At 45.3% G+C, this 26,254-nt stretch overlaps 1 protein-coding gene across 1 annotated transcript in view; it reads left to right on the top strand.

Annotated features, from left to right (window-relative positions):
• The window catches only part of LOC138467544 (extracellular calcium-sensing receptor-like), a 150,078-nt gene that overhangs the window by 23,824 nt on the left and 100,000 nt on the right, over nucleotides 1-26,254 (top strand). Inside the window, exons 2-3 of the mRNA XM_069607691.1 lie at nucleotides 23,349-23,431; nucleotides 24,410-24,701. Coding sequence (XP_069463792.1) covers nucleotides 23,349-23,431; nucleotides 24,410-24,701 — 375 coding nt within the window. The remainder of the gene's footprint in view (nucleotides 1-23,348; nucleotides 23,432-24,409; nucleotides 24,702-26,254) is intronic.

The following is a 26,254-nucleotide window of genomic DNA, read 5'->3' as shown; positions in this document are numbered from 1 at the left end:
TAACCATTAGCACTCAAGACATCATTTAGGTATGTTAATGGCATTGATGGATGCAGTATTGGCAGCTGTGACAGGCTAACCCGAATAGCCATAAGCATTTTGAAGTAATCAAGGTGGGGGTTCTTCTTCCAAACACCATGCAGAAAATCAGGTAAGTCAATGTTATTTGTGCTCAGATGTACATCATAAGTACTAGTGTAGCACAAGAAAATATTGGTCCATCCACACCCCAGCTCAGGTCAATCCAACTGTCACACACATACATCACCCTTCAAACAACACGAACATTCCGATTAAACCATCACATTCCACTGACAGCCATCCCACTGACAGCTAAACATGACATAATATACAGAAGGCATATTACTACATCCTCCCCCCGCTCATTCATCAGACTCACCATCAGAAAAATGTTACAGTAACCGTCAGCATAATGTAACAGTGGGCACATTACAACACCTCTCCCCCCATTCGTTCACCTCAACACACACAAAAGTGGAACACTAGACGTTGCTTAAATAAAGCACCCCAAAATAATATGGAGACAGGGCACAATGCCCAAATGCACAACTACAAAGAACTGCTGCCGCATTACCAGCAACCCACAAAACCTACCAGCAAGATACACAACAAGGTGAGAAACAAATAGAACATCCTCTCACGCCACAACCAGAACATTTCTGGCACAAAACACCACTGTGAAAAGTACCCCTACCACGGATCAAACCAAGATGTTGATATACAAACAAAATGGAAAACTGAGCAGCCTGCACAGCAGACAACAGCTATCCAACCACTGCAACACAGACAACCCATGCCATCCACCGGACACGGGAGATTGCAGATGCTGAACAGTGAAAACGCCCTGACACGCAGCCCAACGGCATAGGATAAAATCGACCAGCACCAGATAGTTGAACTATGCCATAATGGCGACGCAGTTGATCATGCCATTCTGCAACCCCTATTGGACAATGCCAACTCAACAGAAAGAAAAGTCAAACCCCAAACGCCAAACATATGGCAGTCAAAACTCCAACACACATCCTTGCCGACTGTAACCAACAGTCTAAACTCACCACACACACCACACTCCAGGGCTGTATAGGTCAACCAAAACTACAACACACATCTTCGCACACTGTAACCTACAGTCTAGCCTACACACACACACACCACCCTCCACAACTGTAACTAACAGTCAATACTCCTCTGCTCACCCGCTCCACAATACCACCATGCACTTCCCATGACCACGACCGTAACTAACATTCAATACTCCACAGCTCACCCACTCCACAACACTCCCGTGCAGACATGGCCATGACTGTAACCAACAGTCAATACTCCACAAATCACCCTCTCCACAACACGGCCATGCACCTCACATGGCCACGACTGTAACCAACAGTCAAGACTCTACTCCACCACTCCACAACACTGCCTTGCACATGACATGGCCATGACTTTAGCCAACAGTCACACACTCCAAAAATCCTCCATTCACCACTGACTACACAAACAGAGAAAACAGCACCATTACAACCACAAAAACAAGTGGTAAATGAGCAAATAGCATAGATGCAGAAATACTTTTAAATGCACAATATGCTTACAAAATTCTGAACATTTTGCATTATCCTAAACCACCCATAACCACACGTCCAAAAAGGTAAATGTCCCACATTTCCCACATGTCAACAAAGGCACATCCTGAAAGGAAAACATAGTTAATCACCAAACAATGCAAAATGTCAAATACATAGTTACACCAACTATGGGCAACCATGGATCACAATGTACACATCCACACACAATAAATAACATTATACAGGCCCAACACAAACATCAGCCACATGGCCAACCCCTTAAAACGCTAACCAAGAAGCCACAACAGCAACACCAACAACAATCATCACTGGCCTCACCCAGACACCTAAAATCATCAGTATTCACTCAAGCTGAACAGATAGCCCTCACACGTCTGGGTGCAATTATCTTAACTTGTTTATGAAACAGCTGCACCTTTCACAAAACTCTTCCCTCCACTGTACAACCAGAGCTCCCAATGTCCGGGGATGCACCTGCAAAACAGGGCCTCTTCAGATCACATTCCGGGCCATACGCTGTACTTGAAACAGCCGACTGCTTCCTCCTCATGCCCTTCCATTCTCTCCATCCTCCTCTCTGCCAACAGGCCCTTCCATACTTTGCTGGCCACCAACAAGATCCTCGGTAGCAGGAGCAGGAACCTCTGTAGAGTGTGCTCTGCATTCCAGACAACATGGCTGCGACGCTCCTCGCAGCATTGGTGACATCACCATTTGTTCTTTTTTTCGGCATTTGACCAAGAAACAACATTGCCCGTCGTGACTTCTTGGCCCAAGGAGATGCTGCCTGCAGCCTAAAATCGGCACTCTGGGTGCTCTGGATTCACCACTGTGGTGCCGGTTCCCGAGCACTCTGACAATAGTTGCAGGAATGGTAGGTAAGTTAATAGGCACAAAAAGGGAATGCCGAGGATGCAAACTGGAATGATCGTGACCTAACCAGCCTCTGGGGTCCAAGTATACCAAGGGGGCATTTCAGGGCAACAGTACCTGTTTTAATTTCTTGGTGGGTTGACAGAGTCAGATCAGGTATCAAGCGTTGATGCATTTGGATCAAGCACAGTTCTGGCATGTTGGATCATGTGGGCCAAAGCAGTGAGCAAGTGTTGAGTAGGGGTGAAGGAGGTCACTCTGTCTAGTCGAAGGGAAGCTCTCGAGGATGCAGGCCAGGGCAGTTCCAAGATAACTTCACAGTTGGCCAGACCAAGAAGTGCTTTAGCCACCGGGAAGGGTCGATAAGTGATGCTCCAGTGGTTCATGTTGGTGGATGACGGTTGTCAAAGTGACGATCTTGGGTGTGTCGATTTGCATGTCAATGAGGGAGCCATTCAAGGGCTAGCTGGGTCAATCTGTGGTTAAAGCCCAGTCAGAGTCGGCGTGTGACTCACCAGTGATTCATATCGGGTCTTTGAGCAGCAGCTTCGGCCCTAGCAGGTGACGGGCTTAGCTAGGGCACGATGCAATGTTCAGCTGGTTTGAAGTGCAAGCAATAGTTTGGTTTGGTGGTAGGGTGCAACATCCAGTGGCAGTGTGTTTCTTCTCATTCAAGGAGCGATGAACACAGAGCAACCAGTTTGGTGCGGTAGAGTAGGTGGCTTCGGCTAGTCTTGCACTTCAGTTGGTGTGAGTCCCTCTCATGGGGAATGGAGGACAGGAAAGATCTGTCCAAGTTTAAGAGATTATGGTGCAGACTGGTAGGTCCTGGTCCACAGCAGCGGTCACTCAAGAGGTTCCCTCGGAGTGGGTAGAGGGCAGGTCTTCCTTCTGCCTTGGACTGCTCCTGCTTCACCTCAGGCAGAGGGCTTTGGAAAGTAAAACATTCCCAAGTAAATGGGTGTGCTCCGTTGATGCTCAGGCTCAGGACAGCTCCCTGCGGTGTGGCTTTCCTTGGCACAGGGTGCTACCTGCCCTCACAAAGAGATCTTATGCTATGTGGGACCAGCCTACCTGAGTCTGAACATAACCACGCCAATAAGGGACTATCCTATCTGATTTGATTGTAACTATGCTAATCTGAAACTAGCCTATCTCTTGACTTGTAACTACCCCTTCATAGTGGAACTAGAATATCCTAGCTTATCTGGCTTACTGATGAGGGACTAGCCTATCTTTGATCTTATATGTAAAACCAGCCTACCTGACTGCTACCACTGTAGCTAATGTGGCCAGCCTAGGTGACTAGCATCCACCCGTACACACTTCCCGCTGCACACCTAATACTTCAGCCAAACAGAACTATGCACATTAGAAAGTCCCAGTCAACCAATACACGACTGTCACTTTGTAGTTGTGCATTTGGGCATTGTGCCCTGTCTCCATATTATTTTGGGGTGCTTTATTTAAGCCACGTCTAGTGTTCCACTTTTGTGTGTGTTGAGGTGAACGAATGGGGGGAGAGGTGTTGTAATGTGCCCACTGTTACATTATGCTGACGGTTACTGTAACATTTTGATTATTATGATTATGGCCTGTATTAACTTCATACCTTGCTCCTTGCAGGACAGAAACCTCAGACTCCGAGCAAGACTACCCTGCCTTCATGAACCTAAAATGTTGAGAATTAGGGCCCATAACCCCCACCTCGACTACAACAATACTACCATAAAACATGAACCTTCAATCCCAGTCCTAGATGCTCTGCATCTGCAAAACACAGAACTGCGCCATCCCCCCTTCTCTTCACTCCCATATGAGAACCAAACATCCGAAATACAGACCCTCACCCCCTCAAGGGCAGAACAAGATGGCAATCCTCTCTGGAGTTCTTATTAATGCAAGATCTCTCATGACACACACTACTGAAATTGCTGACATACTGTTCACTGACGATTTAGACATCATGACAGTTACTGAATCCTGGATTCATGAGGCAGCAGGCCCTGCCCGCATGATAGCTATACCAGATAACTATCAAATACTTTGAGTAGACAGACCCAATGCAAGAGGAGGTGGCATAGCCATCATAGCTAAAACTGATCTAGCTGTAATACTCACCACACCTCCCCAAATCAAATTGTGTGAAATACTATCAGACAAATTGCCCATATCTAACTGCACACTAACTATCCTCCTGTTATATAGACGCCCAGGACCTATAGGCAACTTTGAGGAGGATCTATCGAGTCTCCTTACAGACTACACTAAGGACTCTACTCAACTCCTACTCCTAGGAGACCTCAATCTGGGCTTCAAAGACCCCAAGGACAAACATGCTGTATCAGTTCAATCCATCTTGGCTGAACACGGCCTTACCCAAAAAGTTCTCGTTCCCACGCATACCAAAGGGAGAACACTAGACTGGGTCACCAATTTAAACTGCATTATCACTATCACTAAAATAATTCCACAACCTTGGACCAACCATCACCTAATTGGCTTCTCCTCCACAATAGAGCCCCAAAAACTGAAACACATAGACATGGCACCCCCACTCCCAACCAGAAGTAAAGAAGACATCACAGCCGGATAATCATTTCCTCACCTCCTCCCTACCCTCACCTCTCTCACTAACAACTCCGACCCTAGCACACTAGTAGAGTCATTCAACAACACTATGACTAAGACCCTTGACATCATTGCTCCATTCAAAAAATGTAAAAGCAAACAGAAGTCCCACCTTAACACCTGGTTCACCCCCAGCTTAAAGAATTACGACTCCAAAAAAGAAAACTCCATGCTATATGGTGACACTCTACGGACGAGAATAAAGTCCAACTAACCAACTTTGCCAACATGTACAAAAAAGAAAAAAATAATCCTCACTAAAAGGAACACGTTTAATGACAGAATCTCCAAAGCAAACTCTAATACCAAGGAGCTATTCACCATCCTCTGTGAAATGGAAACCCCCATTCCACCCACAGACAATGTCCCTAAAGACAAGAAGTGGTGTACCAGCATCCAGAATGCGCTATCCAACAAAATAGCCACCCTTCAGACCAACATAGCTAATAAAAAGGCATCCCTGATCTCCATTGAGACACAACCCACATCACCTACCACAATACTCAGCACTGACACACCATTCAAATTCACTAAAATGTCCATACTAGAAACTGAAAAAGTAATTCTATCCCTGAAGCCGTCAAACTGTCAAGGTGACAGCTGTCCAGCACAAATAAATACGTATGCAGCTATAGATCTAACCCCATTTATCTCTAAATTAATCAATGCCTCCTTGAAAACCTGCACTGTCCCAAATAATCCAAAAGAATTATGGGTTCTACCGCTACTAAAGAAACCGATTACCATGGTCCCTTTCCTCCTTAAAATAATTGACAGAGTAGTTTATCTCCAAATTCAGAACCATCTACTAGGCTGCCACCAATCCAGATTCAGACCACAACATGGTACGGAAACAGCATTAATTGATTTAAAGACTCAAATCGACAAGCTGAAGGATAAAGGTAAAACAGCTATGCTACTCCGTCTCGACCTATAGGCGGCCTTTCACCTGGTGGATCATGCAGTGTTATGCAAACACCTGGCGTCAGCCGCTGTTAGGCGGAAACCTGTGCAGTTCCCTCTGGGACCACTGCAAAAGATTTAGGACTACAGGTGTTTGGCAGTAAACCCACTTGGTAGCAGTCTGTACCACACCGATTCACTTGGTAGCTGTGGCTGAGCAGTCAGAATTCCCTCAAGAAGAGTTAGGCAGTATGTGGAGTATACAAAATAGGGCAATCTACACAGTTAGACAAGCAAACACGCAACAAGGCTTCGGTGTAAAGATATATAGTTATTCATTTATAAGAACACATCTATAGAAAACACTCTGGCACTAATACGGCAAACGATTTCAATCACAATTACTATAGGAAGGAAATATCAATCTCCCTAACAATAGTTCAACAAGTCTAGGTTCAACGGCATCACTTATTTGCAGACAGAGGTGTATGCTTTAACCTAGATGGCACTCTAGTATTTGTTAGGACGGGAGAGAAAAGGCGGGTTAAGAAATCAACTCGATACCAATATTTTTAAGAAAAAATGCAAGGCAAGAAGACAGGAACCACTGTAGATTCCAAAGTTCAGAGGCCAGGCCCACTCGGAGAGAGGCAAGGCGATGTGTCCCAAAAAGTATCTTAGTGGAAATGCGCTTCGAGTCTTTATTGCAAATTGTTATGGAAAGATTGGACCAGTTCAGAACAACAAGTTAAAGAAAGCTTGGAGGCGACCCAATGGAAAGGCGAGGATTAAGACACCTCACTCTATCCGGCAGAAAGGGAAGCCAGGCGGACACGGTACCTTGTTTGTGGAGAGACAGCTCCGGCGGGGGCAGTTGTTCCTGGTGGTGGATGCACGTCGGGTCTTTGCCAAGAGTAGAGATGATCTCGTCGTTGAAGAAAAGTGAAGTCCGGTGCACCACCAGGGAAGAGGCCAGCCGCGGAGTGCTCCGTCACAAGGCACCACCTTTTGGTCGCGGTACAGGGGTAGTGGCTATCCGGTTGCCGAGGTGCTCTGCACGGGCATTTCGACCACTGCGTCCTGGGCGAAGAAAAAGCAAAGGTGACTGGTTGTTCCCACCAGACAGGGGAAGGGACTCTCCGGCAGGGAGATCTCCTCTGTCGTCAGGAAGTGGTGAGTCGGTTCCGCAGGGCTCCACCGGAGGTGTCGTCGTTGCAGGTCGGCTCAGCTTTACCCTCATCGGATTCTTAGGTCCTGTGGCGACTTCTGAAGATCCAGTCCCAAAAGCCCTGCTTTTATTCAGAAAACCCCCATTCATTCAGCCTAGCTGTCAATCAACACATGCTAAGTGGTGAGCGGGGAGGCTCACCACTTGGGCCAATCACTCTAGAGTGCGACTGGAGTTGGCAAGGCAACTCGGTCCAGGGTGCCTAAACCCCCTCCCACATCCCTGTGGTAACCCAGACAGAATGGCACCACTTTGGAGGGTCTCTGTACAGAAGCCCGCCAAAAGTGGAACAAAGGGCTCAACCTTTGGTTTAGGAGTCACAGAGATGAACACAGACGCCATTTTAAAAACCGAGTTCTGGCAGAAAATACCATCCGATAGACTTATTTAAGATAAGTAAACCGGTGGTATGTTAGAGATTACCGAGAAAAGGTATCAATCTCCAACAATGGGAAGAATCCCATAGGGTTACATTCGGGGTTGAACATAACAAGTAGTTTCCACTGCCACCAGCCAAAACTCGACGAGGGGGGACGGGACAGTGCCCCCTCGAATAACAGACCCAGGAGTAATCGAATTGCCCCTACTAGTACGTCCACAATAGGATGGTTTGTACTAGTTCTGTTAGTAAATTTAGGTCTAGTAAAGCCAATGGTGACTTTACATGCCCGGGGAGACGGTAGTCAGTCCCCGGGTATGGAGTCTATGATGGAGGTCCGCTAGGACGCCCCAGTGCTGCGGCACAGAGGGTGCAGTGTAACACACATAGCAAAACATATGAGACCCTATGGAGTAAAAGACCCCATAGTCCATAGAACACATTGACATTCAAAGGAATTACACACATTCATGTCCAAGAGTGGGAAAAAAAGAGTCTCACTCTTGGCAGGATGGAAAAAAACAAACTCCAGAAATCCAGCAAAGCTGCTGGGGGACTCACTAGGTTAGGAAATTCAGCCTAAACAGAGAATTCTCCCTAACACCTAACACTCGCCCCCCCCCCCCAAGACTAAGGGACAGGAGGATTTAATCCACTCCTGGATGAATCTCATACCTCTAGTCGATGACATACATCCTAGAGAGTCCATCAACATTTTGGTGGTCACACCGTGACCTATGTTCAGTGGGTTCCCAGGTTTTCCTTCGTAAGCTATATGACCTACAAACCTTCCTAGGAACATCAGTCTTTTTACATTTATAGGGGATCTGGCTGACCAGTCCCTCAGAAGTTGATACAACTACTGAACCTATGATTGGCTTGTTCAAGGAGTCCTTATAAAGAAACTCCTTAGATCTAGAGGGGCCTCCAGAGGTCTTCCCTACCTCTCGGTTGAGAGAAGGTGGGGTTTTAGGCCTCTTGGTTGGAGGGGATGGAGATAAGCAAGGTACATGCTTCTCCTTCCTCTGAGATCTTACCTTACCTACTTTAGGAGTTTCCCCCTTAAGTCTAGGACTTGAGTTGGAGTCTTCTGTGGAAAGTCCAACAGTCTGAAGGGTTTTGGCCTTTGACTTTTCTTTTCTGGTTTTCCACCAGCACTGAGAATTACCAGTTCTCTTAGGCCTAGTTAGGGTTCCAGTAGGTCTATCCACCTCTTCCTCAGAAGCAGGGGGAGTCGCAGACTCTATAACTGGGGGAGCAATTAAGGAGCTTGGTTGGGGCTCCCATTTCCCTAACATGTTAGCCTGAAATTTGCCTGGGTCAGAGGTCAACTTAACAACACCAGGGCTTGTAGTGGGGTTCTCAGTAGAGGTTACCACAGGCTTAGAGTGGTTCCTTAAGGTGGCCTCTCTAGCCATATTGGTTTGGTTCTGGGTCTCCATACTGGGAGGCCTGGGGGTACTGGATACTACTCCTAGAGTTTTTAGATCATTCCCCAACAGGACTCTCCCAGGCACCTCAGTCTGAACACTGACAGGAATCAACACTGTCATGTCATTACACTGAATGAGGGCTGGTAGAATTGGAACCAGTTGGACAGGGCCTCCAGACATCTTAGTGGGACCTTTGGGTGCCTTAGCAACATCCTCAGGTCTGAAAAAACTTTCGTCCACTACAGTTCTGCTGGCCCCAGAGTCTCGCCTGGCAGGAGTATCCTGGCCATTAACAAGAACACTGTCCACATAATAACATTTAGAGTTTTCTGGTATAGAGTCATTTACACTCCTATTCTGATTACTAAACAGGTCCATTGACTCTACTGATACACTTGCTTGCAGAGCCCAAGGTTCTTCAGCAAAGACTTCAAAGTGAGCACTAGTCGTTTGGACTTCCTCCTCAGGAGTGAAGGCCAAGGAGACGGTGCTGATCCCAGTAGGTTTACCCTTACATTTTGGATCTCCTTTGATATGGTCAGTTGCCCCACAGAGATAGCATGTTCCAAATGCTCTCTGGAATGGGGGCTTATTCTGACCTCCTTCTGGTTTGTGGCCAGAAGGTACACTATTCTGCTGTGGTTTTCCCTGGGGCTTACCGTGGTTATTTTGTTGTTTGGGGCCCTCTTTGGGTTGGGAGGTATTGGAATTCTCTTTTGAGTCTTTGTTAGGCTGTTTTCCCTCATCTTTTTTATGAGTTGCCCCAGAATCCTTATGAGTAGCCCTGTTGGCAACCCATAAAGCAGCAGCCTTAGCCAGCTTCCGGGAATCCAATTCCTTCGAATCAGCCAAGTGCTGTCTGAGCTCGGGAGAACAGGCATCATAAATTGACTCCAACATAAAAAGATTCTTCATACCCTCATAAGGGTTCACTTTGTAACCCTTAATCCATCCCTCTAAGTTTTTCAACCCTTCACTCACCCAGGTAGCCCAAGGGGTACCATCATGCTTTTTGAGGGTTCTAAACCTCTTAAGATACTGGGAAGGGGTCTTCCCGAATCTAGCTATCAAAGCTAGTTTCACACTTTCGTAATCCGTCTTATCCGCCTCCACCAACTCCATTACCACATCAGTCGCAACAGGGGGGAGCCTAGAGAACAACCAGGGAAGTAGATCATTCCCGGTGATGTCCTGGAGCCCATGATTGTATTCAAACAGTTTTAACTAATCCAACACATCCAATCTCGGTTCATACATACCCACTAATTCCTTCGGCATCCGGGGTCTTTTGGGACTGGAGCTCCTAGAGGAACCAGGGGAGAGAGAAGCATTTTCCACAGACAACTTTTTCATCTCTAACTCGTGATTAAGTTCTATTTCCCTGAGCCTTAACTCAGCTTGCTTCTGCTCAGCCTGGGCATTTATCCGTCTGAACTCAAGCTCTTGGTTTCTTTCAGATTGAGCCAAGAACCACTTGTATTCTAATTCGAGCTTCATTTTTTAAGTTCAAAATAAGCAGGGTTACATGTGGGACCTGGTATGGGCCCCGTAGGTACAGCTGATAAGGCAGGTAGAGGAGCAGGGGAGACAGTTTCGTTAGCCTCTCCTTCCTCTTCAGCCTCTTCATCACTATCGTCAGAATTAGAATTTAGATCAACACCATTACCGTTATCTACATCTGCTGGTGAAGTTGGTTCCTCTGAACCAGTACCCAGACTTTGATTTTCCAGCAATCTCGCTATCAGTTCTAACTTCTTGCCTCTTACAGAAAGATTCTCTTGCCTACAGAGAGCTCGTAAATTCTCAGTATTTTCACCTGACAAGGATTCTTGACTGTAAACTTCCATAGTAGACATGTTTTTGAAAGTTGCTTTTTAGTGCTAAGCTTTGTGGTTAGTTATCCTAAAGTGTCGAAAAGCACTCTAAACTGTATACTCGATACAAATCCCACCGCTGTACACCAGTATTAGGCGGAAACCTTTGCAGTTCCCTCTGGGACCACTGCAAAAGATTTAGGACTACAGGTGTTTGGCAGTAAACCCACTTTGTAGCAGTCTGTACCACACAGATTCACTTGGTAGCTGTGGCTGAGCAGTCAGACTTCCCTCAAGAAGAGTTAGGCAGTATGTGGAGTATACAAAATAGGGCAATCTACACAGTAAGACAAGCAAACACGCAACAAGGCTTCGGTGTAAAGATATATAGTTATTTATTTATAAGAACACATCTATAAAAAACACTCTGGCACTAATACGGCAAACGATTTCAATCACAATTACTATACGAAGGAAATATCAATCCCCCTAACAATAGTTCGACAAGTCTAGGTTCAACGGCATCACGTATTTGCAGACAGAGGTGTATGCTTTAACCTAGATGACACTCTAGTATTTGTTAGGACGGGAGAGAAAAGGCGGGTTAAGAAATCAACTCGATACCAATATTTTTAAGAACAAATGCAAGGCAAGAAGACAGGAACCACTGTAGATTCCAAAGTTCAGAGGCCAGGCCCACTCGGAGAGAGGCAAGGCGATGTGTCCCAAAAAGTATCTTAGTGGAAATGCGCTTCGAGTCTTTATCGCAAATTTTTATGGAAAGATTGGACCAGTTCAGAACAACAAGTTAAAGAAAGCTTGGAGGCGACCCAATGGAAAGGCGAGGATTAAGACACCTCACTCTATCCGGCAGAAAGGGAAGCCAGGCGGACATGGTACCTTGTTTGTGGAGAGACAGCTCCGGCGGGGGCAGTTGTTCCTGGTGGTGGATGCACGTCGGGTCTTTGCCAAGAGTAGAGATGATCTCGTCGTCGAAGAAAAGTGAAGTCCGGTGGACCACCAGGGAAGAGGCCAGCCGCGGAGTGCTCCGTCACAAGGCACCACCTTTTGGTCGCGGTACAGAGGTAGTGGCTATCTGGTTGCCGAGGTGCTCTGCACGGGCATTTCGACCACTGCGTCCTGGGCGAAGAAAAAGCAAAGGTGACTGGTTGTTCCCACCAGTCAGGGGAAGAGACTCTCCGGCAGGGAGATCTCCTCTGTCGTCGGGAAGTGGTGAGTCGGTTCCGCAGGGCTCCACCGGAGGTGTCGTCGTTGCAGGTTGGCTCAGCTTTACCCTCGTCGGATTCTTAGGTCCTGTGGCGACTTCTGAAGATCCAGTCCCAAAAGCCCTGCTTTTATGCAGAAAACCCCCATTCATTCAGCCTAGCTGTCAATCAACACATGCTAAGTGGTGAGCGGGGAGGCTCACCACTCGGGCCAATCACTCTAGAATGCGACCGGAGTTGGCAAGGCAACTCGGTCCAGGGTGCCTAAACCCCCTCCCACACCCCTGTGGTAACCCAGACAGAATGGCACCACTTTGGGGGGTCTCTGTACAGAAGCCCGCCAAAAGTGGAACAAAGGGCTCAACCTTTGCTTTAGGAGTCACAGTGACGAACACAGACGCCATTTTAAAAACCGAGTTCTGGCAGAAAATACCATCCGATAGACTTATTTAAGATAAGTAAACCGGTGGTATGTTAGAGATTAACGAGAAAAGGTATCAATCTCCAACAATGGGAAGAATCCCATAGGGTTACATTCGGGGTCGAATATAACAAGTAGTTTCCACTGCCACCAGCCAAAACTCGACGAGGGGGGACGGGACAGTGCCCCCTCGAATAACAGACCCAGGAGTAATCGAATTACCCCTACTAGTACGTCCACAATAGGATGGTTTGTACTAGTTCTGTTAGTAAATGTAGGTCTAGTAAAGCCAATGGTGACTTTACATGCCCGGGGAGAAGGTAGTCAGTCCCCGGGTATGGAGTCTATGATGGAGGTCCACTAGGACTCCCCAGTGCTACGGCACGGAGGGTTTAGTGTAACACACATAGCAAAACATATGACACCCTATGGAGTAAAAGACCCCATAGCCCATAGAACACATTGACATTCAAAGGAATTACACACATTCATGTCCAAGAGTGGGAAACTCTTGGCAGGATGGAAAAAAACAAACCTCAGAAATCCAGCAAAGCTGCTGGGGGACTCACTAGGTTAGGAAATTCAGCCTAACCAGAGAATTCTCCCTAACAGCCGCCCATTTCTCAAGTGATGCTATAGCTTGGGTACAATCCTTCCTTGCCAACCGTACGATGAGAGTGTTCTCCACCTCAGCATCGGCAGACCCAATCCACATCACCTGTGGTATTCCACAAGGATCTTGTGTCTCACCAACAATGTATAACATCTTTACCAAGCCGCTATTTGACAAATTGGATAGACTGGGTGTTACCTACACTGACTATGCAGATGACACCCAGATCCTCAGATCCCTTCCGGGCAATTTTGTTGAAGACACGGCTCTGGTAAATAAGATATACCTCCTCATTCAGGCATGGATGGCATCACATGGCATCTGCCTGAATGACGATAAAACTGAGATCCTGATATTGGGCTCTGACACCAATCTGAAAAAATGTATCCCCAGCTACGCTGCATTCAATATTGACGGCAATGTAATTAAAGCAGTAACCGAGGTAAAAACATTGGGATTTTACCTAGACTCTCACTGAAAAAGCAAGTTAGCGCCATGGCTTCCTCAAACTGCCTATACTTGCAAACTCATTAATGCCTGTCGACCCTTCCTCACCAAAACCATTTGCATCACGCTTGCCAATGCTCTAATAATGTCCAAACTACACTACAGAAACGCTCTATACGCAGGAGCTAATAAATATATCTTAGATAAAATGCAAACACTTTAAAACAATGCCCTTAGAACAGCCCTAAACATATCCAGCAGAGATCACATATCCAACATCAGAAGAGACCAGCACTGGATAAAAATTAAAGACAGAATCCATATCAAAATCGTATCCCTCACCTTCAAATGCCTGAACAACGCTGCACCCCCATATCGTTCAGATAGAATGATTAGAAGAACCTTGACCCACCATTCCAGATCATCTAACTCCCACTGTCTCGAAATACCCAGGTTCAAACTCTCCAAATCTGGCAGAGCCAACTTCCTAGTTAAAGCAGCTCTTTCCTGGAATGCACTCCCTTTAGCCTTCAGAACTGAACAGCCATTCCCCAGATTCAGACACAATGTGGCAAAATGGCTGAGGACAAATGACAATTAATTCCTGCTTGTTTTGATGTACCCTTATGTGCACCTGACTGCTCGACTATTCTTTTTTCCTAACGTACCACTCGGCTGAACTAACCACTGCACTTGTTTTGTATGATGCTCCCTACCCATTGTATTCCTAAACTGTGCTTCTGTACCTTTTCCATGTTGTAACTTAGCCTTAGGTATACTTGTATCTGCTGCGCCCTGCTTCCTATGGGTTTAGTGCGCATTACCAAATAACAAACAAACAAACAAACAAACAAACAAACAAACAAACAAACAAACAAACACAGAAGAGGCCTGGTCTGTGAAAGCAAAAGAAAATATCAAGGCTGAGTACCCTCAAAAGGAAATACACCAACACGGGCTTAAAAAGATACGCAGATCTTTATTCTACAACTGAACAGTTTTCAAAGTACAAAGTAACAGATAGCTATAAGGCCCTCAGTACAACACTGTGAATACCAGCCCTGTTCGGTGTGTGAATTGAGTGGGACTGTACATCAGACATTTCGCTCTTTTATACAGTTTTGTAACATGATGTTCAGCGCCTCTGTACGTTAAAAATTCCCAATCTAGGGTTCGTGCCGAGTTCACCTCTGACTCGCCCAGCTATATGCATATGGATCACCTTCAGTTTACATGTTCAACAAATCACAATAGCAACAGTATATTCTCAGATCTAACATAAGCCTTAGTACATATTTTAATACAATGCAGTTCAACAAGTGTTCACGTTTAGTATTTACACAACATTGTGCTTAATATTTGTTCGCGGATTAGTATCGTTGGCACAGGTAATCCTTTATCCGCAGGTCAATGAAGGACAAGGTCTCAGTACATGACCCTAACATTTGGCCTACTGGCAGTTTAAGCATTAACTCGTCTGTGGAGGTCAAGACGGCCATGTTACAAGCAGAAGAACACTGTCCACCATTTTACAACACAGGGTGACTTTGGAGCAAGAATCAAAACGGCGGATGAACCTAAAATGGCAGCTTAATCGATCTAAGGTCAGAACCTTGAAGCGTGGATTTCATCGCAGAGCGACTGGGCTTAGGCCAATATGTACAATGAAGGAGGCACAATATGATTTTCTGTCTAACAGGTCCTCCAGGTTCCTGTCCTGCAATTGGCAGTCTCAACCCGGCTGATCAAAATACACATAACCTTCCGAATCAGAGCTGACTTACAGGACCTGACATCAGTGCACTATTGATTGGGATGCAGCAGCCATAATTATAAGTAGTACCATGCATTGTGTCAAAAAATGCTGCCCGTGCGCTGCAGAGACTTGGATGTCACTGCGGCAGTCGAGTTGACTTCTTGTGGCCTTTGAACCTTCTATATGCCGCAATTAGAGCAGGCACTACGGATCAGGCTACTGATGCAGCAGGGCACATTATAGTTTTTGGCATGGAGTTGAAGAAAGGGGAAACAGTAATGGTTCCCGACTAAGCTGGAATTCATGCAATGGGGTGGTGGGGATTCCGCTTTGACCTGCATGCCGAGGCTGCCCACTGTCTCCTCCCCTGGTTGTTTGTAGATCCCCTGTTAGCTCCCTGTTCCTTTTTCTCTGCTTCCCTCACAGTGTTCTTCACACTATGATTGTAAAGCACTCCATTGCGTCCCGAAGCCAGGTCTGTGCTTAATAATAATAATAATAATAATAATAATAATAATAATAATAATAATAATAATAATAATAATAATAATCATGCTTTCCTGCCTTCCAGAGGTGCACCTTGAATGCTGCATTCACATGCCACAGGTGCATGTGAGTGCTGCCTACAGGGAACATGGAGTCTGCTACCTACGGACGGGGACATTCACACATGCATACATTCAGATGGACAAATGCTCACAAAGGAGCACTGGCACGTTTGTGTGCCACGTGTGTACGGCATATCTTTTTGGAATCAGTGCTTTCTGGTGCTCTTTGAACCTGCTCTATGGTGTGGATGTCTAATATTATTAACAAAAACCCTTTTAAGGGACTGACTGATAGGAGTGCCGGGGTTTGTTGGTTCTGACTGGTTCGACGGATACTACTGTATATGATTCCCATCCGACCCATGCAGTATATTACATGTTTTGGGATCATGACATTTCCATTTCAAGACATCAGGAGGGGAAGTGTTTGCGGAGCCCTGCATTGTCCCTAGCATTGTCTGATTCACACATATTTGAGTTACCTCTGTGCATATTGTGTTGCATGCATCTGGTATGATCTGCATCCCCATGTATGCACATGTGTCATTGATCTGAGATGAGTGGGTCACATGTCTTTGTTGACACTATTATGTGCTCCCTTGCATGTGGTATTGCCACATGATGTGTACGGTGAACACTGTGTTGTCACTCCTGCATTTGGCAGCCGATGTGCGTGACCCATGCATGTATTTTGGTGGGTAGTAAGCTATTTCTGCAACGCACCGGGATGAAACTGGAATACTGTACAGCATTGGATGTTACAAAAGTAATGAGTAGATCTGATGCATGGGAGCATGCCAACAGGTATTTACACATGTACGTACATGGACCATTACGTTGGTGCAGATTGATGTGTGCATTGATGTTTAGTTTGAAATGTACATGTGATAATGTGGCAACTAGTTCACCTGTCCACAATGTGTCTTGTTCCAGGACACACCATCCCTGATTAGCTATTTACACTCAATCACAGTAATTAGATGCCTTTGCAGAGTGCAAGTGATGACTGACAAGTAGTAGTGATACAAAGCAGTTTATTTAGTGATAACAAAATAAGTGGGTTGATAAGTGTAAGTGGTGCTGTACAGGACACAGTGAGGGATGTGCAGGATGGTGTGTGAAGGTGATGGGTTATGATATGGCATTTATAGAGCGCCTACACACAAGTGTTTCAAACTGTGTGGCATGCCCTTGGGTGTGTGGGTGTCAGGATGTGGTGGTAGGTGGTGCAGGGGAGGATGCAATATATGAGGGGAATGAATGTGTAGGAGGAGAGGCATGAGGTCAGACCAAGGTGGGAGTAGCAGGCAACTTATCTCACATCGTCAATTGACCTGTGGATGCCTGATATGCCAGCAAGCTTGGCTGCCTCCAGGACGAGTGACACTCTGGCGTGTGGTTGGCCTGAGGGTAGGCTGAAGCACTAGAGGTGTCAGTCACCTACACAACCCTTTCCACTATCTTGGGTCTACTTCTCTCCACGCACTGCTTTGTCTCCGGCTCTGAAAGTCTCATTATCACTGCCATTTGTGATTCAGATAAAGTGTCTGTGCTAGTAGTCAGCACGTCTGGCTCGTGACGTATGTCAAGGCTAGTGTGGTTGATGGCTTTAATCGAAGCTGGACACTGCAGCGAATTCATGCTGCATGAAGCACCCTATCTCGGCGAATTCTTGGCCACCCTTGACCACTGTCTGGACCATCAGCCACTGCTGTTCTAGGGAACATGGAGCCACTAAGGCGACTACAGTCTTGATGGTCCAGCAGGCTGTGGCAGTAGATGTGCAGCCTGAGGGTGGGTGCCACCAACAGCAGCGACTCAGCCCAAGGTCTTTGGTTGCTCCACAGGTGAGCCATCCTGTTGAGAGTGCCGATGCAAGGACGTGATGTGCATAGATTCTCCACTGCTGGTATAGTCCTCATTTTCTTCTGCTTGGGTGAGAGTCATGCTGTCCTCAGCAAGCACCCCTGAGCATGCCTCTTCTGCAGGTTTGGCAACTCGGAGGCCCAGGCACCTGGGTGTAGATGACGATTGTGCATGGAGGTCCTCATGTGTGTGAGAGATGTGTTCCAAACGGTACTTCTCCTCATGGGTTTACTCTGTAATTATGCTCCTGACATGCAGGTGTAGCAGTTGTTGTTGTTGCCCTCCTCACTGCTGTCAGAACATTCTTCAGAGGCACTTTACTCCATTGTAATGACTGGAAATGGAAAGAAAAGGAGATATGTAAGCATACTGTAGATGTCTGCACATAATTTACATAACTGTTTGGACATATTGCACTATATTGAAATGCATCTTGCCCTCAAACATCTTCCCATTGACCCAGTTGCCCACTGTTGCCCATTTTCTTAGCATAAATGCCTCAACAGGCCCAGAAGGTAGAAGTTAGCAAGGCCTCAAACGAGATGCTAAAATTACAAAAACACATTTTAGGAGCTGTGAAGCTGCCCCAGACAACAGTTGTAGCCAGTGCCAAGGTCGAGCACAGAAGGGAATCGTGGGTATGCAGGACACAGATACAAGATAACAGTTCAGGGGAGACAATACAGTAGCCTTAAAAGTTAATCGAATTAATAGGAACACAGACAGCCATTGATGTCCAGGTGCACGATCCTAGTGTGCCAAAAACTCTATAGAGAATATGTAAATAGTGTCCCAAGAGACCACAAGAAATAAAACATGCAGGTTTGAATTCGCTAATTGCTCAATAAATGAGATGAAAACCATTTTTCAACACGGTCCCCAACATGTGATCCAGACATGAAGAACACTAGCTATTCATTAGGAGCCAAGTACAGATAAGACACCTGCATGATTCTATAACATGCACACAGACATGAGAAAGTGCACAAGGCCAAATACAAAGAAAGCAGATAGGGCACATGTCCTAGGAATGCAGAGAATACTTTGATTTGGAATTATTTCAGACCACAGACTTCTCGCCTCCAACCATGTGTCTCCATTATATCTTGAAGCTTTGTCAAAGTGTCCAAGGTTGGTGAGTAAATGTCCAACCAATTAAATACCCATTTGCCACACCGCGCATGATGTATGATGCCAGCCAATTAGTGGCCAACATAATGATGTAAAGAAACTGTTGTCTGTAGGGGGCTGAGTCTGGGTCGAGCCTTCAGATATGTTTAAACCAATCATAGAACTTACGCCTATCTGTTCTTTATGTAGCTCTGGATACTAACCAATGAAAAGCACTCATACATTTTGTAATCGATAGTGTAGTGTGACGTCTTTGATGAGGTTTTTTTTATATAAAAAACACTTACGCCTATTGGTATATGAGAGATTGTTGTATACTGTCTCTGCCGTTTATTCTGCGTTTTGAATAAAGCTGGGTTTTACTGTGCATTTCGAGTACTCCATTATTGAGTATGGTTTTTATGCAATTGCAGGAAATTGGTCCCTCTCAACCAAGCATATTGATGGAGTATTTGGCCATGAGTGGTGAATGTGATGGCAACATGTGGATGTGTGATGTGTTTATGTGTGTTGGTATTTCTGGAAGCCTCAAGACTCATTGCATGGTGACACGTTGAGGAAAATGTTCGTTGCATGAGATTGGTGTGTCCCCATAAGTTGACATCGGATGGTTGTTGAGAGTGTAAGGACAAGGGTCATGTGCTTACCTTGGTAGTCTGTGCCTCTCGCATGCCTCGTTTTCCAGTGCAGGCCTCCTCCGGGATCTAGCTCAGGGTCAACTCTTCCTTGGCATCAGCCGCTCTCTGGTGTGTTTCTTCCAAGAGCCTGGACGGATGTACATCAGCTCCACCAGACACTTCTTGCCTGCCTACTTTAATTTGCGGTCCCCCACAGTGCATTGGTCGATGCCCAGGGTGTTGATCTCCTGTGTTTGGGCTGCCCCTGAGTGCAAGCAACTGGTTCTGTGTGGTGGAGTGTTCAGGGGTCCTGATCATGGTAGACTGGTTCCTGTTGATGAACTTCACCATCACGTCCACCTCTCCTTCAGTGAACTTCGTCTTGCACCAGCACGCCTACTGACCTTCCATTATGCTGGATACCATGACCTCTTCAGTGACTGGTGCAGTGGTTTTTATTGATTTTCAGTGGTGAGGTGGAGATGTTTGAAGCTAACTGCGATGGGTGTGTCATTCTGTTTGTTTCTGGCAATCGCAGGGAACACGTTGGTTGTTTGAGTCAGCAAGTGTTAGGACCAATATGTGGTCTGAGCCCTTGCATGTTATCTATTGTGCACCTATTGTGCACCTTATTTGTGGTTGTGTTGATGGGTCTGTCATTGTTTTTGGTGGCTCTGTCGGTGGGCCTGTCATACATTTTGGGGTTTGTCCATGGGTCTTCTGTTCCAGTTTCTATGGGTGTGTTAGGGGTGGTGTGTGACCCAGCATAAGTTTGAAGTTTTACTAAGTGATCATGGTTCATGATAGGTCTATTGCGTAACTTACTCCATGAGGTTGATGGTGTGCGTGCAGAACTTGTTGTATAGAAGTGTTCGGATTTGCGCAGTGAAGGCAGGGATGAATGGCGAAAGTGTGTAGGTGTATGGGAAACAAGTTTTTGTTTTGGAAGCAAACATTTTTGTTGTGTTTGGCTGGTTATTTACTTCCCACCTTCACTTGCACTGGCATGTGTTCCCGCCGGGGCAAGTTGTATCGGCTTCTATGTGGCATACATCCTTTTTCTTAGAGAATCATGTGTGACTTAATATTTGTGTAAAGTGTAAATTCTGGAAGATTTCTGTGTCTGGCTTACACTGTACTTACGCCAAATTGACTTTTAATGTAACTTATTCCTAAAATAAACATAATTAGTAAATCTGCCCCGTATGAGAATGGGTTCAACAAAAGTCTCTAGGGTCCAACAAATATCATAGGAGTTGGTAGTCCTTAAATCAGATATCTTTTTCCAGGATATACTCTTCAGTCTCTCATAGTCGAGGTCTGAGTTTTCCAAACTTCTCTTTATGGTATCCCCTTCTGCAGAAGCAGATCTTCTCCAGGGAATCTGAGCGCTTCCTGCAGGAGCAGGAAGTTTCAATTTCTTTTTTGGCTTATCTCAGTTACCCTTGCCAACTCCCAGCGCCTTGTCTCTCGTCACTGATACGCCTTCCTTATCTACCTCATTGATGATTCACAATCATCTCGTACCTAATGGGAGCTGTCCTGCATATCCTATTCTCTCTTCTGCACCATGATTCATTTATTTTCTTTTGTCAGGTTTGTCTGTTCCCTCTCCTCTTCTTTATAGCCCCATCGCTTTATCTCCTCTCATTATGGCAGTTCTTTCCCCATCTCCTTAGCAGGCTCATCAAATAATTCCTCACTACACTGGGGACAGCAAAACCATTTCTCCTGCAAGTGGTTTGATATGTGTTTCTCCCATTGCCTTTTCTGAAGTGAATATCTGCAGAGGACTATTTTGCCTTCATGCATGCAGTTTTGAGGAACACATAACCTTTCCTTTCCCCAAGGTTCCCTGTAGTATGGGAATATAGTGGAGATCTATCTGGGATTCTGGTAGATGCATGGGTGAAGGATGTGCTTCCTTGTGCAGATGAGAGTAGCAGGTTCCAAATGCCGATCCTTTTTTGAGGTGCAAAGCACTTTCATGGGGTGCCCAGTCCTACTCATTTGTCTTCCTGCAAATTAATCCATAAGTGCATCACAATAGTACGATGCAGGTTTTCTTTATGGAATTATAGGAATTCTGAAAGGGTTTCTCCAGAGTTCTTCTCCTTCCGGATCAGTAGTTGACTCTCTTTTATCTTTGCTTCATTTTAGCTTCATTTTAGCTTTGACACCTAGCAGAATTTTGGGAGGTGTAATCTCTGAATAATGGGTTTCCCAAAATCGGCAGTGTTCCAGGTTGATGCTACCTTTGAGGGATAATGGATACAATACCAAGGGATTTTTTGTTGTTGACCAGAGGGTCACTTCGTGAGTCTAGGGCCTGTTGATTTAGAATAGCTTTCCCAGATTATAATTTGTTTGTGAGGTTCACTCTCTTACCCATATATTTTCTATCAATAAGGACATACATCACCATATGCTTTACATATATGCACAGTCATCATTCATTCATTTTGTCTCCACACTAATGTGAGTTTCAATATCTGCCCCTGATCCTCCTCCCTGAGGTTCACATCAGTTATTTTTTCTGTACCAGCGCCAACCAAGAGTAGTCTACCATTAGCATCTGCCTGATTGATATATTAATGGCAAGTTGCCCAATCCAGACTCCCGCCTTAATGCCATCTGTCTCTCTTAGCACCAATACCAATGCTTAGTGTCCCAACTCTACCTCCTTCTATGTATTTCTTAAATGTGGCACAGTTCAGTGTAATCAGACAGGGAAATCAGTACATTTTTGTTCTGTTGAATAGGCCACATGTGTGCATTGTGCAATATGGAAGATAGTAGACAAACGGATGTTTAATCAGGGAGAGGTATGCTAGAAATGAGAAGGGTGAAGAAGTCACAGTGGAGCTCTTTCAGTACCAGTGTTTTAAGTAAAATAGTAAATCAAGGGACATCCCTAAGTTCCTAAGAAGTGTATGTCATGGAAAAGAATCTATAGTAAGAACTTTTAAAAATACATGTGATCTAAAAGATTGAAGGAATGGCCTAACCAACGTGGTGTGTGATTATAGGGTATAAATACTATTTAAAACTATGTGTTAAATTCAATATAATAAATGCACCATAAACAGTGAATACAAAAAACATGTTCAAATATTAAAACAAAATTAAATCAAACAAGGCACATGCTGACTCCTCTCCTGCCGATCTTGTAATGGGGTTTCCCTATTCCCCCTGTTGGCTAAAGCCAATGATGGATAACGGCCTATGCCCCTCCATGTAAAATCAATCAATGTATTCCCTATATGATTATTTTCATAGAGAGTCTGTCTCCAGCTGTCTGAAATTGATTATGTGATACTAAACATGGGGGGACTGTGACATCTTCTGGGCAAGAGCAGTATTGTCACTCTGTTACGCTCACCTGGTCTGGGTGGAGGCGTTGGGGCACGGTTGCAGCCCCCCCTGAAATTGAATCACCCCATTGAGGCCTCTCCCTCAGTAGAAAAGCTGTGAGCGGTGGTACGTGGTGATACTGCTCCTGCGTGGAGATAACAGTGTGTGAGTGCGCCAATCTGTGATTGTTGTACCTCTCGAACCCTTCACCCCAAAGTACGGTTTCTGTGAGCATACGCCGGCCCATAAAGCTCACCTGTGAATTATGGAAGATAAGCTCTCCGTCCTGCTACTTCTGGCAGGAGCGCGTCAAATGGGATCTAATTCCTTCACTGATCCCTAATAAGGATTAGTCCGGTCCAGCTGTGACTATGCTTCTCCTTATGATTGGTAAGTCTTTCTTGAGCTCTTGTGATGCAGTTTGTTCTGTTTAATGTCTTTATATATTGCTACTATTTATGCCCGCAATAATGTCTCTCTTATTTTTTCTTCCCTTAGATGGAAATGCAGCCTCAATGCAGCTCTGAGACACGAGATGTGGCCGGATGGAAGATGGATGCTACCGCAATGTTCGACAGCAGGTAAGTGATGGTTTAAGAAAAAGTGCAAAGTATGGCAAAGCGCAACCTTAAACTGACTGTTTTTTCGAAATCTAACCTTGTCTTTCCTTGCAGGCGCTGCTGTCGACGATGGAACATGTCATGCTGTGGTGCCAAGAGGAAGATTTCAGCATTCCAGAAAGTACAAAGATGAATACTTGGTTTACCGCAGAGATGTACAGGTTAGAACAGCTTCCCCCGGTTGGTAAGTATCCTGGCAGGATGTCCAGGAAGCAGGATCTTAAAATATAAGTCCGACCTCAGGTGACGGTGAGCGTTACGCTGCTTGCAAGTGCAGAATAACGCGAAGCGTCTGTCTTGAGGATCCGGTCAGCTTATATAGCTGAGATTGTGGGCACACCCATTAGAGCCGGCTTACCAGCCACACCCTGCCACTCCAATAGATTAAGCACGTGCAAAGGCAATCCATTAGCTGCTACACCCAAGAATACACTTGGGGCTGCTTAATGAATGGAATGTTCAAGCATCTGAAGTGCTATGTACATAATAAAAGCTTTTTGGTGTTAAATGGATGTTCTTGTTTACTTTTGTTCATGAGCCTGGCACCAAAGGCGCCAGGACACTGTCCACCCAGGTCTCCTGTGCATGCGACCCCTGCATGCCTGTGCGCCTGACTTCATGACCATGACACACTCTTCACCATTGCATTGACTTTTATTGTGCAAGGAAATCAGATTGGGGAGACCTGGCAGACCTGGCAGATACTCCATTCAAAAGCAATTTGTGTACCCCTGCTGGAGTATGTCAAAGTTAAATCAGGCTAATTTTCAATGTGTGTGTGCTCTTTATTTAAAAAGAGTTCCTCTTTATATGGAGCTGGGTGATGTCCCCTATATTACGAACAAACAAGGCAATGCATTGTTTATCTAATGGGATTAATTAATTGCAGTGTGCATGAACTATACTATCAAGCATGTAATCAGACTTTGGTTATTACAGGTTTTCCTTCCAGAACTATCAGTGGCTCCAGGCCATGTCTTTCGCAATTGAGAAGATTAACAGAACTCCGGGCCTCTTACCCAATATCACTCTGGGCTTCCGGGTCTATGACTCTTGTGCTGCAGTGCAGCATGCACTGGAGGGGACCCTGTGTATAATGTCACAGGAAGCAGTTCCTATTCCAAACTACCAATGCAACGGAAGTATCCCAACAGCAGCCATTGTAGGGGATTCGAGTTCAACACGCTCTATCCTGATGGCGAGAATACTGGGACTCCAACGTTATCCCCAGGTAGGAATGAAATGATCACCGAATTTTCAGAGGATGTGTTTACTGTGTTACCCATGTTACAATATTGTTATGCAAAACCTTTAGAACTGTTAATTCAAGTGATTTCCATACAGCAGTTGTGATCAACAAATTATATAATTATTAGTACTATTATTAATATGAGTATTGTTATTATTATTATTATTATTATTATTATTATTATTATTATTATTATTATTATTATTATTAATATTTAAGTAGATGTCTGGAGGGGAAGAGCAATATGATATCTTCTGACTTACATTGTCCCTCTCTGTCAATCATCAATATGGGAATTATATTCTTGGTTTTTACAATCCTTCCCTTTTCATGTTCCAATACCTGCTTGTATTGCACTTATCACATGTCTTTGGTCTGCTGTATACTAGAGTTTTAACATCATCTTTTCCAATGATATTTCAGCAGAGTTGTCCCATCTTACCCTATGACATCATACCAGTGTTCTAACATCTTCTCCTAGAATGTCGCACAGTGTTCTATCATCATCTCCAATGCCCTTGAATGAGTGTTCTCCTATAGCATTTTGCTGATTTTCTGACATCTTTTACTCATTGTATCACACACGAGTGTCGGACATCTCCACTAGGACATCATGTAATTGCTCTTACAACTGTTGGAGAAAACCAGGCTCACACTTTAATTTAAGTTGATGGCAAACAGAAGTGATATAAACAGTGGGGGTCGAGTTAGGAGGTACCCATGGCGTTATTAGCACCACGGATACCACCATACCGCATACCGGGTTCGGGGTCCATGAATGGGGAAATATCGGGCGATTCCAACCTTGGAGGACCTGGTATTTCCCCATTCAGGGAACCCATCCTCATTCCCATTCGAGCCCCCATAGGGCCCAATGAGAATGGGGAGGGAGCTAGCAACGGGCCCGTTAATAACTGCCCCGTTATTAGTTCCCTGGTCCTTTAGCGGCTCCCACTAAGGGCGCCTGGTAAAACCAGCCACCCTTAGCGGGACCCGCTAAAGGACCCCGTAATGCGGTGGTAAGGGGTTAACGGCACGGACACCCTTACCGGCACCGTTAACCCCTTACCCCCAGTCTCCGAATGAGGCCTATTGTCTTGCATCTAAACTGGTCCGAATACTAACCTGTTACATTTCTAAACGTCTGGTCACATGACCATTTAAGGTTGAAGAAAACCTTCATCTAGGCCTTCTAGCACATTTCTACCGCCTCCTGCCTAATAAATGACCTATTCATCTGTGACACAAGTCCCACTACAATGTCCATAAACAGAAGAGCCATTTACGGATGGACTTCCTGTGTTCCGTAACACGACAGAAGCTGGATACCATGCCTAAGGAAGTGCTTCCAGTCTCATCTCATCAGTGGAGGGGCATAAGTCCTTATCCGCCATTGACTTTAGCCAACAGGGGGAATAGGGAAACCCCAATAAAAGTATGCAAAAATGAAAAAAAATATGAGGGCTTAAAGAGGCATGATATCATAGGGGTGGGGTCATTTGTTGCTGCAGTTCATATGGGATAAACCCCAATCC

Source organism: Ambystoma mexicanum, chromosome 1p, assembly GCF_040938575.1.
Source record: "Ambystoma mexicanum isolate Mex_15411 chromosome 1p, UKY_AmexF1_1, whole genome shotgun sequence".
NCBI lineage: Eukaryota > Metazoa > Chordata > Amphibia > Caudata > Ambystomatidae > Ambystoma > Ambystoma mexicanum.
The sequence above is the reverse complement of the archived record's forward strand: the minus strand, read 5'-3'. Positions and strand labels throughout refer to the sequence as shown.